The sequence below is a fragment of the Hemiscyllium ocellatum genome, chromosome 8, assembly GCF_020745735.1.
Source record: "Hemiscyllium ocellatum isolate sHemOce1 chromosome 8, sHemOce1.pat.X.cur, whole genome shotgun sequence".
NCBI lineage: Eukaryota > Metazoa > Chordata > Chondrichthyes > Orectolobiformes > Hemiscylliidae > Hemiscyllium > Hemiscyllium ocellatum.
In genome coordinates, this window is record NC_083408.1 from 38,722,557 (window position 1) to 38,743,406 (window position 20,850).

General features: G+C 38.9%; 1 protein-coding gene across 1 annotated transcript in view; it reads left to right on the forward strand.

Moving 5' to 3' along the window:
* The window catches only part of map3k9 (mitogen-activated protein kinase kinase kinase 9), a 137,028-nt gene extending 128,778 nt beyond the window's left edge, over positions 1-8,250 (forward strand). The window contains exons 10-12 of the mRNA XM_060828945.1: positions 3,766-3,878; positions 5,867-6,634; positions 7,778-8,250. Coding sequence (XP_060684928.1) covers positions 3,766-3,878; positions 5,867-6,634; positions 7,778-8,250 — 1,354 coding nt within the window. The remainder of the gene's footprint in view (positions 1-3,765; positions 3,879-5,866; positions 6,635-7,777) is intronic.
* Positions 8,251-20,850: the final 12,600 nt, after the last annotated feature.

Here is a 20,850-nt window from a genome sequence, read left to right on the forward strand (position 1 = left end):
AGAATTAAGTATAAGATTTGAGTATCATTTCAAACTCCAGGTGTCTCAGTTTACATTTTAAAAAATTACTTTAAAAACATTTAAAATCAAATAAAAGATTTATCTAACAAATCATGGTACAGTTTGTGTGATTCAGTCCATAACATTGTCAGTGTGGCCTGTAATTGAGTGGCTAGAAAGCAGAAGAAATAAAATGCACAAATTGCGCGGAGTATTACTTATTCTAAAGGTTTACATTCATGATTTTAATGTAATTCTCAAACCTCAAAATAAATCCATTCCATTTTTACCTTTGAGCAAATAGTATTTGAATCAGTTCTGCACAGGCAGACTGAAGTGTTCATAGATTTCTTGTTTCGCTTGAAGGTGCAATATTTTGTCTGTTGTATTCCTAAAAAGAACTCAACAGCAATAGTGTTTAGCATTTTTCAGAAGAAATTAGATTTTCCCCAGATGAGAAGGATACATTGGCATCAGCAGTTGTCCTGTGATTGTTAGGAATATTTAATTGAAGTTAGAAATTGTTGAATATGGTAGTTACTTTGTGTTTATAAAATTTGGAGGTTGATGTTTAGCAGAAAGGTCAATGACATATTAATTTCTGTGAATATTCATCAAATTAATTTCAGTTTGCTCTGGAAACTTCATTCTATTGTATTTTGCTTCTGGACACAGGACCAGATGATGTAAATTGATTTGGAAATTAACCTGGAATAAACTTGAATAGAAAAATCCTATCCTCACTACCCAAGCGTGGCCACAGAGAGTTGCAAAATGTACTTTTAAGATGTAGAATGAACATTGGCCTTGTTCAGACAGAATTCACTTGCCCTTGCAGTAGCTAAATGTAATGCTTATTGTTAGAAAACCATAATTTAAAAGGAACTGCACTACTTGAGAAAATTAGGTTTTAAAAAATGTAAATGGACAAGGCCAGCATTTGTTGCCACATCCCTCATTTTACTTTGAGTCAACCACATTGCTCTGGGTCTGAAGTCACACATAGGCCAGACAAGGGAAGGATAATAAATTTCTTTCCCTAAAGGACATTAGTGTGCCCGTTGTGTTTTTATGACATTCAGTTATAGTTTCAAGGTCACCATTACCGAGACTAGCCTTTATTTCAGAAATGTTTTTGTTTAATCAATTGAATTTAAAATCCAACAGCTGCTAAAGTTAAGTTTGAAACCCTTGCCTCCAAAGTATTATCCATCTTCCTCCTAATTGTGTTTAACAAAGTGAAAAGTTGTTGCTATCCCAAATTTGGTTTTCTTTGTACCCTTTGTCAAAGCTTTCGATCTCGTATTCATGAGGACAAAATGCAAGAAGCCATGGAGAATATACCCATTAACGCTGATTGACAGTTAACTGCCAAGCATTGTTAACTGTCAATGAAATGCCTCAACCAAACAAAGTCTACTTGTTAACTAATCAGCACTGACTTCTCATGAGTATAAATATTGTTTATGTTGTTTATTTGTACAATACTGGCGGTATTGAAATTATCCTGATCAGTGCAAGCTGAACAGCTTTGACAAAATGTTTTGCTTTTCAGCAATTCTCAAAATGATCAGTCATTTTACTGTAGCATTTCTTCAGTCATTTTATAGCTGTGACTCTATTTCAAAGCTTGAAAAGTGCCATGATCCAACAGTAGCAACTAAGATTGGAGAGATTTGGGGTATGGTGACCGAGAATGGTATGTTACTGGGGGATCCAGGATGAGGTTGGTGGGGTGGGAAGCAAAATCTTTAATCTTAAGGGTTTTTTTGAAAACCCATATTTGTACTGGCTTTTTTGAAGTAGCAATTGGGTGCAGACATGATGGGTCAAATGTCCTCTTTCTGCACTATAACAATGCTATGATAGTGGCTGTCCAAGTTCTGTCATTAGGCTACAGTCACCATTACAAAATTATGCAGGTGTGAAGAGGCTTCGTAGCTGTGGCAACAAGGTCAGAGATCTACAGCAGCCACTGCTGCCTTGAAGTTTGTGACCCCAAGAAATTGTGGTCTTGATTTTCAGTTTGGGAAACCCTGTTCTGGGGTATTCTTGTAGAGTTGATTTGGAGATAGCAGTAGGCTTTATCTATTTGATAACATACTCAGTCAGAAGCTTGACTTGTTTATTCAATCAAGACTCTACAATTTTTGTCTGCATTGGAGCTTGGCACATTTGTGGATTCACAATGGAATCATAAGCAAGTCGATCGAAATGAACAGCATTTCTGTACACAATGAACTCTGTAAATGATCCCAGTATAATATTACCTTAATAAATCCTTCTGCATAAAGCTTCATTATAGGATGGATTCAAAAACATTCGATAGAACATCAGGCCAAGATGACTTCCGCTAACTTGAGATAAAATGAATTTATCATGAATATTGTTTACTAATTGTTTCATTAAGCCATGCAGACCCTGACATTGTTATCACCTGGACTTTTACTTGTAGGTTCAAAAATATAACTGTCTGATAAATGTATTTTTTTAATTTGGAATGTTTGCTGGTAAGATTATGCAATAACATTTGCATGAAAATTGACAGCACATCTAAGCCACAGGGTGGCATGTTACATTTTAATTAAAATGGAAAGACGAAGGTCTGTAATTAATGTTTGGATGAACAAGTGCATGCCTGTTGAATCTTTGAGTCTTGGTTCCATCTGGATTTATTTAAGATGTGATTGCAAAGCTCAACCAGACAGGAGCTTACTAGTTGAGTGAAAACTAGCAAAGCTGCATCAGATTGCATTATGTTAATTTCCAATTATTTGCAACATTGACAACTAATTAATATGATTGTTACTCGGTGGAGGATTAGTAAATTGTAAGAAAAACACTCCATGCCTCCTTTTAGTTCTTGACCATACAGAGATATTGGATGCATTTTTTTACTATGTTCAGTTCAGTGTGTGGATAATCAAATCACTCTGGGGACTAGTGAACTAATTAATTCTCTTGGTCAGCATCCTTAATGATAACGGTATTGCTTTGGATTGGTAATTTATATTAAGATAATCTGTAATTTTTTGAATATAAAAATAGGAAATGGAGTGGACCATGTGGTCCCTTGAGTTTGCTCTGCCATTCTGTACAATAGGATTAGTAACCAATTGGTTTAACTAAGCACCTTTCTTGGATATCACATCTCCAGGGATGGAGTTGAACATGCAGCTTCTTGTTCAGAGGTAGAGGCACTGACACAGTGCTCCCAGTCATGGAAGTTCATGGTTACTCCTTAGCTTTAATTCCAACTTTATGAATACTCCCATTATCCTTGATTCTCTGAGATGCCAAAAAACCTGTCTGTCTCAGCCTTAGCCGTCATGGTCAAACTGGATTGTGTGCATCTAATAATGGTCAGGAAAAACTGAGGAGTCACATGGTAGAAAAATGGAAAAATGACCACTCGGATGCTTATCCTCACTCCAAGCCCACCTCTCACTGCTTCCAGAAATTTTGATTTCGGCTGTATGAAATTTCAGATGGAGCATTAAAGAGAGAGAAAATAGATTTACTGCTACATTGTCACGTCCCTTGGTGAAAACATCAATGTTGACAGGAGACCCCCACTCAACCCCCTCAGAAGTATCGCAGTTAATGTGTCGCTCCAGGAGGTGACGACATGGGATGTGTGCCATGAAAAGAGATCATTTTGTATTTGTAAAGAGAGAGAAACATTAAATGTATTGAAGCATGTCCTGCAAACTATGCATGCACTGATCATTACTGAGTTATTTTTCTTTATTTCCCTTCTCCAAGCCTTAAACATCTAATTGATGGAAACAAGCAGTGGTCCTCCAGTGCTCCCAATCTGGGGAAAAACCATCGACCCATTCCTACTGTCCCAGAGTTTGCCAGCCTCATTGAAATAGGTACGGAAAATGTGCACCATTTTAAAAATTAAATTTTGTTGCATTAATTGTTCATTTTTTTTATTTTGTTTCTATTCTTCACACATTCTTTGCTGAAGGTGCTAGGTTTTACTGGGTAAGCTGTTCCACAGTGGTCAGCAGATCCACCAGTAAATGATTCAATTGGGCTATCATCGCATGGGTTTTATCAATGAGCATCAACAGCTTAATCGAGCTTATTGTTTGTGCCAGATCTTGCAGTTAGCCGTGAATTATTGGCTCCAGCATTCATTATTTTTCCAGTTACCCACAGAAACTACTTTGTAATTTATGGGAAGTCTGCCATTCTCTCTGTGAACAAGATAGTTGCGTATGTTCAACTAATCAAGTTGATGAATCCTCAGATATGCAGATGTAAGTATATAATTGCAAATTATGGGACGGCTCATGTGGTGCACTGGTCCCGACCTCTGGGCCAGGTAACCTTGGCACAGGTCCCACCTGTAGTAGATGTAAGTATATATTTCTGCACAGCTTGACTAGAAAGTACCTGCAACAGAGCTGCTAATATCTATGTTCCCTTCTTAGTCATTTCTGAACAATCAGCTTTTGAGAGGAAAATATGTATGTTTTTAATTCCTCAAGGTATGGGCAATTTGAGAGCGGCAGCAAGCATTTTGAGAGTTTAACTAAAAAAGTTTGTTTGTTCACCCCCAAATATAACGCAATAGTACTGATTCACACAGTCATAGAGTCATACAACATGGAAACAGACACTTTGGTCCAACCAGTCCATGCTGAATATAATCACAAACTAACCTCGTCCCACCTGCCTGTTCCTGACCCATATCCCTCCAAACCCTTACTATTTATGCACTTATCTAATTGTTTTTTAAACATTGTAACTGCCCACATCCACCACTTCCTCAGCAAATTCATTCCACATGTGAACCACTCTCTGTGTAAAATATTTTCCCCTCATTTCCTTTTAAAATCTCTCTCCTCTTGCCTTAAAATTATGCCCCTTAATCTTGAAATCCCCCATCCTAGGGAAAAGGCACTAAACATTAACTCCATCCATGTCCTTCATGATTTTATAAACTTCTATAAGGTCACCAATCAACGTCCTACACTCCAGTGGACAAAGTCCCAGCCTATCCCGTCTTTCTTTATAACTCAAACCTTCCTACTCTATAACATCCTGCTAAATCTCTTCTGAACCCTCACTAGCTTAATAATCTCCATTCAATGTGCATGCTAACCATATTTTCTTTGAGTGTTTAAGAAAACAGTCCACTATTAGAGGTTAGTGCAAAGAAGTTAGCGATTCATGTGATTTTCTTGTTCTGGAAAACACACATTGCAAGCCTACTAAAGAAGATACCTTCCCTCCTGAATTTAACTGCTGAATTTATCAGGATTCTCTCAGAGGTTGACTTTCTGCAGGCTACAGTGTTAGTGTTGTAAACATGCAGGTCCGTTTGCTGTTTTGGTGGACCTGAAAAGGAAGAGCTTGGTGACTCTACACTGTTACAGTCTCTAGTCCTTTTTGAGGCCTATGTATTCCTTTCCTTTCTATTTGGAAGTTAGGAATAGGATGTGTCTTCACTGTGCTTAACAGTTTAGAGAAACTATTTCCTCTCGTAGATCGTGTAGATAAAGGAGACATGATCATAAATTTAGAGCTAGAATACTTAGACTGAAATCCCTCACAAATAGCGTGGAAATCCCTCACAAATAGAGTGGAAATCTTAAATTCTCTCCTTCTCCATGAAGGCTGCAGATGCAATGGAAAAATGGAACTGGGTCTGAAATCAGCCATAGTCCAAACTGAATGAAGGATAAGGCTTGCGGGACTGAATGGGCTGACTCCTAAACTTTTCCTGAGTGGTAACAATGGCTGAGATTTTGTAAAAACTCCAACATTGACAATACTGGTGAGGTGTGAAATACAAAAGAGTGTCTCTCATAAAGAAACCGGATTCAAGATGCTTTTCTTTTACTTGCAGAGCATGAAGATGGTGACACCATTGTTGATTTTGATGTGACACTACAACAACCTGCTTTACACAACCAAGCCTACCTCTCTTTACCATTTGACAGAAATGATGGGGAGGGTGCTGTTAGTGACAATAATGAGGATCCTACTCCAGTAAACTCAGCTACTAGCACCCCACAGCATACTCCCACCAACAGTATAAAACGAGGCTCACAAAGGAAGAAGTGTGATTTTGTCTTCCTGGGTTGTGGGGCTGTCCTAGCAGCAGTGGCTTTGGGATTAGATTTGCTTGAATTGGGAAAATGTCAGATTTTGCAAGATGATGTTGAACCAAAGGAAGAGAAGAAAAAGAAGGAAGGCATTTTCCAGCGCACCAGCCGACTGCGGAGGAGCACCAGTCCTCCTTCTAGAAAGCTCTTCAAGAATGACGAAGCAGTCATTTCCTCCTTTGATCCATCTTCCTCGTTGACATTGCTCTCATTGTCTTCCATTTCTGAATGCAACTCCACAAGATCTTTGTTACGTTCAGACAGTGATGAAATGGTGGTGTACGAAATGCCTACAACCCCAAGTTTGATCAATGAGAGCTCCAAGTTTATTACCAATCATCCTTTGGTTGATATAACCATTGAGCGCTTCAAACGTGACCCTAAACAATCATTGACTCCAACTCATGTGACAAAAACCACTACCACAGTGCACTGGGGTCACAGGCGAACTCCTTCTGATGGCGCAATTAAGCAAATTCCCCAGACTCCAAGCTGCATGCCATCCAATGGTACCTTGGGTTCCATTTCTACAGGTAGGTGTTTGGTATGTTATAATAAAGTAGACAGTTTAACCAATACACTTCCTTAATCAGAATTTATAATATCTTGGTCCTAATGTTGTAAAATGCACCTTCCTTTTACTTGTTGTTTCTCATGAATACAAAGAGTCCAATTACTTTGAATTCTTCACAGTTTTCTTACCCCACTGCTCGTGTGTATGTGTGTGTCCCAACATGCTGCCTTTGAAGCCATTCCAGTCCCCAGCCAATAAAATAACTGATCGGCTCTTGCACCTTTCCAGTGAAAACAATGAACTCCACGATGACACTTACTGTTTGGCTCTGTTTCCATTGTGAGTTGTGGTATGTCACCAGAACACAGTTCTATGACTAATTCATTCTATGTGTACCTGTGTGTGTATTTGTAAGTGGTGGGAAGAACAGGATTCTAATGTGTTCTGAAAATATTGCCACATTGAATTTCAATGAAGATTTTTTTAATGATCAGAAAATGCACCTTCTAAGCAACTTGCTGTAACATATTGAATGGTGCAGTAATCTTGTGTATTTAGACACTTACTACATGTTGTACAATGGTAACTTGGAGAGGGATGGTAAACCCATGAAAGCCATCCTCAATTAGAAATAGATAGCTGTTGGATGAACTAGTTCTATTGCCAAGTAAGCAGAAGCATCCAATGTTGCCTGCTCTCTCACCAGGTCCTAAAATATCAAATTTACTTAATTCACTGAGGAGCCTGAAATGGAATGGATTCAATTAAAATTGGAGTTCAGTTCAGGGAGGGGCAGGAAATCTGCAGAAATCGTTTGATGGCCCATTCTTTCTAAGAGATTAAAAGTAAATGAAAATGACAGAGAAAAGAAGAATAAATATATTTCCGGTTGATAATACTAGTGAAAACCACACTGAATACAGCAAGACCAGAGATAAAGTGGAAAAAAGAAAGTGAGAAGCAGATTTGTAGCAATTACATCCAAGGCTTCATCCATTTAATCCCCTTGGGAGCAATGCAATTAATTACTTTCTTTATTCCATTCCCTATCATTGCCTTATAATTAGTGTTTATTATAATGGAATGGGAAAAGATACAGATTGGTAGAGATTAATATTTCTGTCTTTTTAAGGTGTAGGTAAAAGTCCAAGCCCCAACAGGGATCCAACGGAGGTTCCGCGCTTGCCTGACCCCAATCTGGTTTTTCCACCGACTCCGAGACGGAGGAACACAAAGCAGGATTTCACATTAGAAAGACCCAAAACATTGGAATTTGTACCAAGGCCACGTCCATCTGCAAACCGTCAGCGGTTAGACCCGTGGTGGTTTGTCTCGCCCAGCAAAACATGCAGTAATTCCCCAGTCAATACTTCAAGCACTGAAACACCATCCAACCTGGACTCCTGCCTCAGCAGCAGTGGCACTGTGGAGGATAGGCCGGGGCTCCCCCTCTTTTTGCCTTATAGGCAAGGACTCGGTAGCTACGAGCGGACATTATTAGACACAGATGTGGAAGGTCAGAGTCAGGATGGGACGCTTCCACTGTGCGGAGCAGAGATGAATCCACGCAAGGCAACAGCCTATGAGCTACAGCACAATTTCTGGTCATAGCAGCATGTGGTACACCACACAAATCCACAAAAGGAACTTGCACTGGGAATGCACTTTTATGAAAAGACTGGCTTGAACTGAATGCCACTTAGTGTCATCCTAGGATTTTGCTGAAGTTCAAACTTGGATCCAGGATTCACCAAGCCGACAGCAAAAATAAGCAGTTGGATGCTGTTCAGCTGGGTTCCTCCATCTTATTCCCAAAACTCATCTTGTACTCTACACATCGAAGATCTCTGTGTTACCATCCTCATTGACTTTTTGGCTTGGAATCATGTTGTTATGACTCAACGCTAAGTTCAAGTTGCATTTGTTAGTAGAAAAAAAACAATACGTCTGCATTCTCCTGTGTTGTAACCTACTTAAACAAGTTTCAAGGCAAGCACGTTAGCAGATGCTAAAAGCATAAAGCATGACCGATCGAGATTTATGCATTTTCCAATAAGCTATAAATAGTCTCGGATGAAGACGTGTTAAACCATGCCTGTATTTTTAAAAGATCTGTCCATTCATTTCTTTTCCTCTCAGCAAGTCCATTGTTTCACCCCTGAATGATGACAAGAGCAGTTCAGGTGGAGAGAGGAGAAGAAATTTGTGCCCCCCCCCCTCCCCCAAAAACCTCCCGGCTAGTTATGGTGGATGATCAAGATTTAAAAGCTGAGAAACCTCAGCGGTCGTGCAATGCAGATAGTATCTGCGAAGTGAATATATAGCTCAGAACTTTTTTTAAATCACAAGTGTAAGTCACTCGCAGGTCCCAGCAGGAGGGTGAACACAAAGTATTCATGTTTTTTTTCAGTGGCTCATGTGTCATCCTCTTGAGCCAACTTTTCTTGCTCTGTTTACTAAACCCTCTCGCCTTTCCTGATGAGCACCCATTTTAAAGAGGGTTTTATCTTCGCATGATTGGTGAGAGTAAATAGACGTTTCTGTCAGTCTATCAAACTGCATTGCCTCACCTGAAGTAGTTTTTAACTTATTTACAAAGAAAACTGTATCTGGACATCAGCTATTAAGAGAAGTATCATCATCAGAAGTCTTTGGGTCAGCAATGCAGCTCACACTCCTCAGTCTATTGAGTATAATTGTATTTGCTGAATCAAAGGATTGGGAACAAGTGTTCCAGTGTTCATCTCATGTCCTTGTATAAGTGACCACTTGTATTTAATGCTCTTTTGTAAGTATATATTGCACTGAGACCTTGAAGGTCAAAGATTATGATATTATTAATAACGTGTAATGGAAAATTGTCAAAGGAATGTTTTATTGTTAGCTGTGAGGAGACAGTATCCCTTTTTGTTAGCCTAAGGTCCATAGGCTGGACAGTATTTGCAAAAGTCCACATCCAGAAGTCAGATCTTTTATCCATGCCTTTCAATATAAGCCAGTGTTACTTGCAAGCTTCCTGTGGTGGCTGCTTCCAATAATATTTCAACAAATGATACCAGAGAATAATGAGACATGTTGACAGAGGGGTTGCTATATGTGGGACTGTTGGTTCTGATCATGCTGTAGGTTTTATTTTTCTTCCATTTTCTCTGTGAATGCTGCAATAGTCTTGCCTATCTATTAAGTTCCATGTACCTCTCCTGGGGAACAAAAAGTAGGAGTGACGTTGTCTGCTGAAGAAGTGTAAACCTGTCCAAGGGCATAATGGTGAGAAGCAGGGGAGCAAATGGTCTATTAGTGATATTACGAGTACTAGTAATACAAGCCAGAGTTTGACAGGATGAAAATATAGTACATCTCATAGTGTGCACTCTGGTAATTTAACAACTCCACAAAAACTGCTCACTCACCAATATATTGAACATACAGCTCCAGGAAGCAATTTCTAAAATGGCATAATTGAAGTGCGTTTTTTTTTTGGTTTTATTTTCATTTGTACTATTTGTAAGTGTGATAACTTTGTGGGTGTAGTTTATAAGTTAGAAAAACACAACAGCCTTATTTTATTTTCCTGGCAAGAGACATGTAACTTCCAGGAAGGATAAAGTGTTTCGCACAGTCAAATACGTGGGATTCACAGTCTCCCAGTTTCACATTGTGATGGTCCTAGAATAACTTTCAGCTAAAACTGACAACCCTCTTCATCCTACCTTGAGTCTGTGCAATTCCTGCTGGTCAACAGAAGGTATAGTTGCAGAATGCACAAGCCATATTGGAGTTCATGGATGTCAGTGGTATTATACACTCTCTTTATAATTTTGATTGGAGAAAAGAAATGACGAGTGAGGAAGAAAGTAGGATTGTAGTCTTTGTGGTTAAAAAGTGCTGTTACCTTCTCAAACAGACATTTCGATGTCTATCCCCATTTATTTATCTAGAACAACAACAATGTTAAGAACTAAACTGGATGCAGCAATTACCTCCTGATCTGACCATTTAAATGTATCTATTCTCTGAGAATAGTACAATGTCTTGTTTCCTTTCACTTGTTTCGTTTGAAGGGAATGTCTGAAACCTTTGTTTTTGCTTTACTTCAATCTTGTGCGCTTGAGGCCAAAGAGAAGATTGTGGAATTTGACCATTCCATTTTTTAAAGCCTACCTCCCTGTCACATGGCTCTGGCATACAAATATTTGACCTCGCAAAGGCAAATGTCAATTTTTCTTTGGATTTGTATTTTCTTTGTCACCGGTTTCTGACTTTTAAACATTATTGGAGTGATAATCAGTCTGACATCACACACACACACACACTGTTAAGACATGCAAATAGAATGGTGCCTGTTTCACTTCATGAGAGAGGATTGTCAACACATTCTATTATATCTGAATGCTGATGTGTCTCTGACATATCTAATTAAAGTGTGATTTAAAAATTTTATGCCTTTCCTAGTCAAGTCACAAATATACTCAGTCAGCATTATATTGCTATTACGTGAATGATCAAATAGCAGTGGATATAGGTAGGGATGTGTGTGGGTGTAACTAATGAGTGAGCACTATTAAGAGCAGGGTGGATAATTGTGACTCCTTCTGCACATTCAAGAGATAGAGACATCATTCTGCTAACAGCATGCTCATATCAGCAGCATATAAATATTATTCCATATATTTAATAAAATAGAAGGTAGAACAATGTGTCTTTGAGACTTTAGCTACAGTGACTGATTTGTCCAAGAGTGCACAGATTTGCTGGTGAATCGTAAAGCCAGCTGCCTTTCAGAGCTGCTCACTACTAAATAGGCAGCCAAGTTGCTTCTGTATTGAGTGGTATTCTATCTGCTGGGCTGTTTGGAACAGAATTTAACAACAAAATACAAATGATGTTTAGCCAACAGGTGTTAAAGATCATTGCACGGGAATCCAGTCAGAATGAACAACTCCCAGTTATATTGCTCACTAGGACAAAAACTAAAAGAAAATGAAAAGCTGAACATAAATGCATTTTAGAAATGTGAATTAAATGCTGAAATCCCTATCTACTTAGAATTGTGCTATTTCTTACTCTGCGGCTTTTCGGGTGCAAATAAGAATGCAGTCAAAATTTGAGAGTTCTGATTGAGGATGTTGCTATAACAGCCACAAATGTGAGACTCCTCTGCATAAGTATGTATCCTTTCCAGCAGAACTATAGAGCCATTAATATGACCAGCACAAGTGCTTGCTGTAACCGTGATCTTCAGAATACCAGTAGGAAAATGGAGATCTTGAGATCTCTTGAAAGCAGAGCACTGCCTCCACTTGAATTTGACCCAGAAGATGCACTAGATTAATCTCTGGGGCAAAACTAGATGGCAGTGCAACTGTAAGTAAATTCAAACCAGCAGCAAACTGCCAGCCTGCTTCTGTATTGCTGTGTCTTTCTGCCTATCACCTGAGAAAGAAATGCTGACACAGGTAATTAGTGTGCTTAATCTCCCCACTCAATCTCACTAGGGGACTTTTGTTAACTGAGAATGGACAATGTGTGATGTATCAATAAGAAGGCAGTCTGTATGACTCCTAACTTAAAGGTTTAGTGAAATGTGATGGTCAGTTGTGAGACAGGCGCTCTAAGGGTTTTATGGGTCTCAGTTAAGTTTTCTTTCAGCTCAAGACCTTGTTTTTAAAGAAAACTTGAGGCATAAAATAGGGAGGTCTCTGGGCATATTTGATTATCCAGTCTAACTGATATATTGTCAATTTATTAATTATTGAGCAATTGTTATCGGTGTTATAGTATAAATACAGCATAGGTTTAAAAACTGCACCTTAACTCACTGGGTGCCCAACACTGACTTAAGGAAAATGTTCTGAAGAGAAAACTTGATCTCACTCTTCCCCTGTCCCAAAGGAGATAGACAAATTCTGTTAAAATTATTTAAATTAAGAAAAAGTCACTTTATTAAGAAAGTGCAGTCCTTTGCACAATCTTCTTTATAGAATATCTTTGGGTGTTGGATTGACTCTCGCCAGTTTGATTTTGAAATCCTTTCACTCCTGTACTATTTGTAAAATTTAACTCATGGGCTGCACAATGCTGATTAAAATCTATTGTCTGCTTTAACTTGGCAATATGGATGAACAATAGTTGAAAGCCTGTGTTGAGCTACCAGCTTATTTAATGAATTCGCATGTGGGTTTGTTCAATTAAGTACATCAACAGCTAAATCAGAGACAGAAAGATGTACTTTCATAATGAGACAATGAGCTTTTAAAGTGTATAAATTCCACTTTCCACTCAATGGCCAACCCGGAACCAACAACTTTTACTAATGAGCCAGTCGTTCTGAGATCTTCCATCCCACCCTATCTCACCTCACCTACCTTCAATTCAGTTTTGAGCAATTTTTGATTGCACTTGCCTATTAGGGTAATGAGATGATGCTTTATTGTGTGGAGTCGCTTTTGAGTCGCTTTCAACGTGTGTTGACGCATTGCTTTTATCAATGGGAATTGAGAGTTGACCTTCTGAAGTGGGGTGGTGGGTATGGACATCTCAGCTAAGTCATCAAAACAAGTTGTTCAGGTCAGTAAGCCCAATAACGAACAAACCCAACAAATACTGACATTGCCTTTTTTTTAATTACTGTGTTGCCTCAGAGTCATGGTGCTTCCAATGCTAGTGTGATGATTGTGAATAGCTGCTGTTGCTGACCCTATACCATCAGCAATGAGGAGTGATACTGAGAATCTCTGATCTTTGTAATAATTGTTCGCTAAAATCTTAATGTTTAATACTGTGGCTGTTTTGGTGTTTTATGGTCCTTTGCAATGTAAGAAATATAACTTGCTTTTTTTAAAGCATTCTTTGCATTTTCAGGGGTTCCTGATTAATTTAAGAGGGCAGTTGGGCGATATACAATGTCTTGTGACACTCCCGATCAAAACAAATTGTGGGGGCAAAATAAGTGATGGATTGAAGGCAACATTCTGCTCCTGGTAAATCAACATCCACTTAAGTGCAAAAAGACTTCACTGGGAATTAGATTGTGGGTGAATGTTGAAAGATACAAATTATAAGTATACAGTTATAATTTGATCATCTGACACTAATTAGAAAATACGTTTCTTCATTTAAAAATCAGGTAGCTAAATGACATTGGGATGATGAATTATGTCCAGTTAATTGGATTTGGGGACCAACAACTAATGAACAATGAAATAACTCGTGCACAGTTGCAACTATTGGTGTTCTATTATTTTATCTGCCTGTATTTAAATTAACAGTCCCTTTTTAACTATTATGAAGTTGTTGGTGTTTGACACAGACAACTTGTTTCTGAATCTCAACAATTTTGTAGTGTCACTCTGCAAATAGCAAATGATTTAACTACTGCTTTCGAGCAGTGTGTCAATCTTTTAACGTGAAATGTCAGTGGATTCCACTTTGGTATCCAATTAAATAAATCTAGGTGCTGGATATGTAGCAGGATGTACAGCAAGCACAGTGGACAGTGAGCCAAGTACTGAACAAATAGAGTCTATTTAAAAGGAGCCTGTTCGAACTGTAGCAACTAGAACTTATGACTGAAACGACAACAATGTCACCTGATCAGGTTTTTTTTCCCCTATATTGTAATAGAATTCAGTGAGCGGAATGTAGTTACATAAGCTCCATTCTGGCCAAGGTTAGTCACCACAGCAAATAACTCCCATCCCATCCCATCCATCCCTCCCCATTCTTGATCTGGGTTTTGCTTAAGTCTTGTTTTTTTTTTACATAGTTGGGCTGATTTGGATTTCTACAACACCGCATACTGATCTGGATCATTGCACTGCTTTTTATTATGTTATATATTTATTTGTTGAAAGTGAAAAATATTTTTCAAGCTCCTAACTGAATAGTCTGAAGTGGTTTGGAATATTTGAGGGGAAGTGACTTTAACTACAGAGCAAATGCACTATGGTCTTATTTATTGCACAGAGAAACATATGTATTTGCCATCCTTCACACGTCAGGAACGGACCTTTCTGTTACTCACTTCTTTGCTTTGAAGTATCTCCTCATGTTTTTTGATGTGAACTTATGTTTGTCAGTTAAAATGACAATAGTTAACAAAATATTTCATGGTTTGGAAATATCACTGTCTCATCTTGTCTGGTTGATGTAAATTGATTCTGTATGTATTTTGCATTTTTTAATTAAGTTATGGTTTAAGAGAAATAGAACATATATTTTTGTTTAAAAAGAATCAAATGAAGTCATTTGTTACTTTTTTTTTAAGAGACACCACATAGCCAAGCAGGCTTGGTTTATTCGTTAAACCTACCGTTGATCAAACTGTTCAGCCTCATCTCAGCACTAAATATATCAACTTGAATAAAATTTCTTGTATGGTTAAAATTGCGGCCACATGTATTCATTTCTAAACACAGCATTATTCAGTGTATGTTAACTACAACTCAGATGATAGTGCTTTTGCCCATGAGCCAGAAAGGTTTAGGTTCAAGTCTCACCTCAAGACATGAGCAGATAAAGCAAGGCTGATGCTCAAGTGGAGCATTAAGAGACTGCCAGAAAGTTGGAGATGCCATCTTTTGGATGAGATATGAAACTGAGACTACTTTTCCTTTCTCAGGTGCCAGGTGAGGCAGTGGCAAAGTGATAATGTATCTGGACTAGTAATCCAGAGATACAGACTAATGCTCTAGAGATATGGGTTCATCTGATTGCGGTTGTTGGAGGTGAACCACCTCAGCCTCAGAGGTGCAGGAGTTCCTCAGAATAGTGTCACATGCCCAGTCATCTTCAGCTGCTTCATCGATGACCTTCCAACCATTATAAGCTCAAAAGTGGGGATGTTCGCCAATAATTGAATATTGTTTAGTACCATTTGTGATTCATGGAGTCATATAGCATGATATCAGACCTTTTGATCCAACTCATCTATGACAACCAGGTTTCTTAAGCTGAACTAGTCCCATTTGTCTACATCTGGCCCATATCCCTCTAAACCTTTTATATCCATGTACCTGTCCAAATGTTTCAAATGTTGTATTTGTACTTGCCTCTGCCACTTTTCTGGCAGGTCATTCTATATACACACCACCCTCTGTGTGAAAAGACTTCCCCTCCGGTCCCTTTTAAATCTTTCCCTTCTCACCTTTAAACCTATGCCTTCTAGTTTTCAATTCCCTACCCTGGGAAAAATACCTTGTTTGTTTACCTTACTTATGCCCCTCATGATTTTATAAACCTCAACAAGGTCACCCCCTCAGCATACTACAATCAAGTGAAGAGTCCCAGCCTATTCACCCTCTCCCTTTACCTCAAACCCTCCAGTCTCAGTAGCATCCTTTTTTGCACCCTTTTCAGCTTAATAACATCCTTCCTATTGTGGGGTGACAAAAATTGTACATAGTACTCCAAATGTAGCTTACCAATGTCTTAACTCCTCAGATACTGAGGCAGCCCGTGTTCAAAGTAGCAAGACTTAAACAACATTCAGGCTAGAGCTGAAGACTGGCCAGAGACTAGGTTCCTGCAGCAAGTAACTCAGCTCCTCACTACTCTTAAGACTGCCAACCATCTACAATGCACAAGTCAGGAGTGTGAATGGAATACACTCCTCTTGTCTGGCACAGTCCATTTGATTGGCCCTTCATGCAACACTTTCAACATTCACTCCCTCCTCTGATGTATGTTGACATTTGCTGGACTCACAGCGACAACTTACCACAGTTCCTTCAGCAACACCTCCTAAACTGACCACCACTACCACCTAGAAAACAATAGCAGTAGGAACATGGAACACCACCCCATGAACAAAACAAGTGAACTTATCTATCCTTAAGATGGACACACAGAATCTTACAAAATGTCTCTCAGAAATTAAATGGTTAGTCTTTTGGATTCACCAGGCATTGGGAGCAGACCCCTCTCAAGATAAAAAACACATGAGTCTTTTTTGAGATATAATGAATATTTTCAAGGGTAAACAGGAACTTTCTGATGACTTCCTGAAGGTGTGAATAGTCTTCCTATCTTATCAAAAGCCTGGCAGGATGACAATCGTCAAAACCAGAAGTTGAGACAGTTAGTGTCAAATATTTAGACTAAAAGATAATGGATGCCTCCATCGCCCACACCTAGAGTCCGCTTCTTGCATTATGTCTCCTAGCTACTGTGCAGTACACCTTTAAGAGATATATTTGTGGCATCATGACAATTAAATGGCATGTCACCTGATGATATAAAGATCTCTGTTTGCACCTCTCAAGGAACTTGCAGCATGACTCACTGAAAGAACTGACCAACTGTTTGCAATGGAATTGCTTTGTATTAGCTTGAACACACAAATGCCTGTATATAAATGTAGGTAACATTAGCTGTACTATTGAAACTTCCATATAGTTCTTATTTTACTAATGTAAAGATTGGCTCATCAGGTATGAATACCTGCCTAAAAGGTAAAAAGTCCATCACTGCACCTAGAATGGTTTGTGAGGGTAGATCAGATCAAACCTACTGTGGAGCTTCATTCCACAGTTGTATTACCATTTACATTTTGATCTGTACAAACAGCTGGCTGTGAACAGTCATTGTGCGCAGATACAGAGAAAGACCTTGAAACATCAACTGCTCCTCAACAGGTAGATAAGAGAAGAGTATTCAGGACCACTGCAGTGAGCTAACTTGACATACTGTAAATGTGAAACACTGGAGTCTTCATTCATTTTGAGCACCAGTTTTGTTCAGTCCACTTGTGAGGACAACTTCAAACTATTAGACGACAGGAGCAATCACAATTCCTGAATTCTGGTGTCAAGTTTTCAAACTACTCTGCTCTAATTTTAATTTCCATATTTTAATTATTTTTAGATGTATTTTAGCTGTCAACTTTGTCATTTTTTACTTAAGTAGTTTTCAGCAATAGTTGTGCAATAAACTGGACCTTTTGTTTCAACCATAAAGTTGTGCCACCAGCTATTTCGTAAATGAAACATAAAAATTGAAAGGAGGTTCCAATTAAATTGTGAGGTGCCAGTGTTGGAATGGGATGGACGAAGTTAAAAAAACTAAGTTGGTAATAGACCACTGTGAGGGTATACCTGCTGTGAACGTGTCATTACTATCACTGTTACCATGCAGAAAGAAGGCTTTTGACCCATCGTGTTTCCACTGATTTTCCAATTAGTTTGGCTTTGTGTCAGTTTCCTGCTTGTTCCCCAGTACCCTGCACTATTGTTTCTATTTAAATATATATCTAATGCCCACTTGAATACCTTGATTGAATCTGCTTCCAACATACTTTTAGGCACTGCACCCCCTAACTGCTTGCTGTGTGAACAAGGATTTTTCTCAAAGCACATTTGCTTCTTTTGCAAAACACTTTAAAATGTGCCTTCTGGTTTCACTTACTGACTGTACCCAGACTCCTCATGATTCTGAAAACTTCCATCAAAACTCTCCACAGCTTTATCTTCTCCAAGGGAAGCAGTCCTGACTTTCCCAACCTATCCTCCTGACTGCTTCTCATCTCTGGAACCATTCTTGTAAACAACTTCTCCATATTCTCCAATGCATTCACATCCTTCCTAAAGTATGGCACTCAGAAAGGCTGTACTGCAGCTGAGGTCTAATTCATTTCCTGTATACATCAGTGTAACCTCTCTGCTTTTGTGCACTATGCGGCTATGAAGGAAGTTGAGAATACCTAACGCTTTATCAACTGCTCTCTCTACCTGCCCTAGCACCTTGAATGATCAATACACATAATCAACCAAGTCTCTATGCTTTCACACACCGTTTCGCATAACATCCTTTTCTTTCAGCATTGTTCCCCCTACCAAAACACATTACCTCACACCTCTTAGCTTTGAACTTCATCTGCCACCTGTCCGCCCACTCCTCCAACATGTCAATGTCCTTTTGAAGGTTGGCACTGTCCCCCTTTCTATTGACAAAGCTCTCAAGTTCTATATTCTTCACAAACTTTAAAATTTACCCCCTTCCGTCCAAAATAAATATTATCAGAAAACACAAAGATCCTAATACTGATCCCTGGAGTATTCCATTGCATAATTCTCCAACAAAATACCCATTAAACATTACCCTGTTTCCTATCTCTTAGCCAATTATTCCATTTTGTTTGGTGAGCTATAGTTTTCCTCACAAATCTGTAAACTGCTGGGAAAAGAATATGGAAAACACTTTTTAAGCAAGAGATGACTGCTTAGGGGAATGAGGTTGTTCCATATTAGATGAATATTTAAGTTAATTTCCAACCCAATTAATTAACACTTTTTTTAAAGCCATTATTCTAAATCTTTCAACTGGCAGTGTAAAAGCAAAACTGTTATGCAAAGCCTATGAGAACAGGGTTGTTCAAAATGTTTTATAGCCACTGTATTTTGATGTCATGACCGTTGTAAATGGAGAACATAGCACAGCATTGTGCAAACAGCAATGTGATAATGACCACATAAGTTTTGTCATGCTCACTGGAGATAAATGTAAGACAGAACACAGGAGACAACTCCTCTGATCTGAGATAAAACTTCAGGATCTTCAATCCGAGAAGGCAGACAGTGCAGTCACTCCCTAAACGTTGGCCCATCTGACAGTACAATACACCCTCAGTACCGTGCTGGAATGTCAGCCTTGGTTTTTGTCCAGGAGTGAAACCTAAACCTAGAAACTTGTGGTTTGCACACAAAGAGTGCGACCAACTAAGCCCACAGAAGTCAAGCATGATGAGAAACTAATCACACTTGCTCAGTCTGATCAAATGGTATACAGAGGCTGTATGCAACATCTGATTCTGCTAAGCTTCTCTCCAGAATCTCACAAGGCTAAAATGCATGATATTTCAACTGTCTTTTCCGGTTCTCCATGTGGTTTGGGAAAAAGGTAGTGAGCACACTGTACTCAGTGCGTAATCTCACCAAGAACACAGCAGCTTGTCTGCAGTGCCAATTCTCCTTTCACCAGAGTTTTAGAGCTGAAACCAATCAGTAGAGAATGACAGATGGTGTTGAGATCATTTGCCCAAATACCCAAGGCCTAAAAATTCACATCCTAGGTTTCAAAGACCCAGTAACTCAAGCTGTAAGTTCTATTCACACCAATGAAAATTGTTCCTTATCACTCATAACTAAACTCTGTGCATTAGAGGGAAGCTGTCATTGTAGCTGCTTATAATTACAACCAATGCATGATTTCCATAACACTAGAAGGTTACTAAAATCCTTGAGAAAGGAAACATTTTAGATGGTTCTTGTCCTTGATTGTTCAGAATTTGAGGGCTGGTTTTAGCTGCCAGTCACTGGAATCCCATTCTAAAATAGCTATATTTCAAAGATTCTACAATACTTACTGAAGATACTCTGTTGCTCCCTCTACAGATTGGTTTGTCCATTTATTGACAAATGTTCTTACCATTCTTTAATCGGCTATTGCTGACTTACCATTAAATAAGTTTTTAAAAAATTAAAATGTTAAGTTTCAGACAGAATGGGTCACCTGTTGTAACAAGCACAAAATAAAAATGTCAGAAAAGCTCAGCAGCTGTTTCTGTGGTGAGAAAAACTTGTTCAAGTTTCGGGTTGATGACCGAGGTGTTACCTCACCTGACATTTGCAGTGGTGTTCCAGTTTAGTTCTTGTTCCAAGACCAAAGGAGGGATCTTAATGGGGCCTGAACGATATGGGCTATGGTGAGAAATGAGGCTGGGTCATATCAGAGATCTAGAGAGCCCTGTCTTGACATGGGGCAATGAGCTCCATCTTTTAATTAACTTGTGGCTATCAAGGGGAGATTCCCATTGGGGAGTGGTGGGTTGCTTATAAAGTGGGACTGTAGTGGTTGTTGACAATCTTATTAGCTGCAGATCTCACCTTGTTAAAATGCAGCTTCTTATTCTACCTGCAAATCAGACACTGAGAATTCTGAATATGGAAGTCAAAGTGAGTACCTGGTGACTTCAGATTGGCACCCTCTCCAAAGGAGCTCCATGTTGGACACTAAGTACTTATTTCTCAGTGCACACACCTTGGGCACTGACCACATGCACCCAGGCCCACAGACCTTGGCATCCAATATATGTCAACCTCTAAGAACTGCCATGGCACATGTCCAACTCCCTTACAGTACAGTTCTGTTCCACCTCAGAGAGAAACAGGAAGTAACATTGTAATGCTGCAGCAAAACCACTTTGTGATCTCAAGA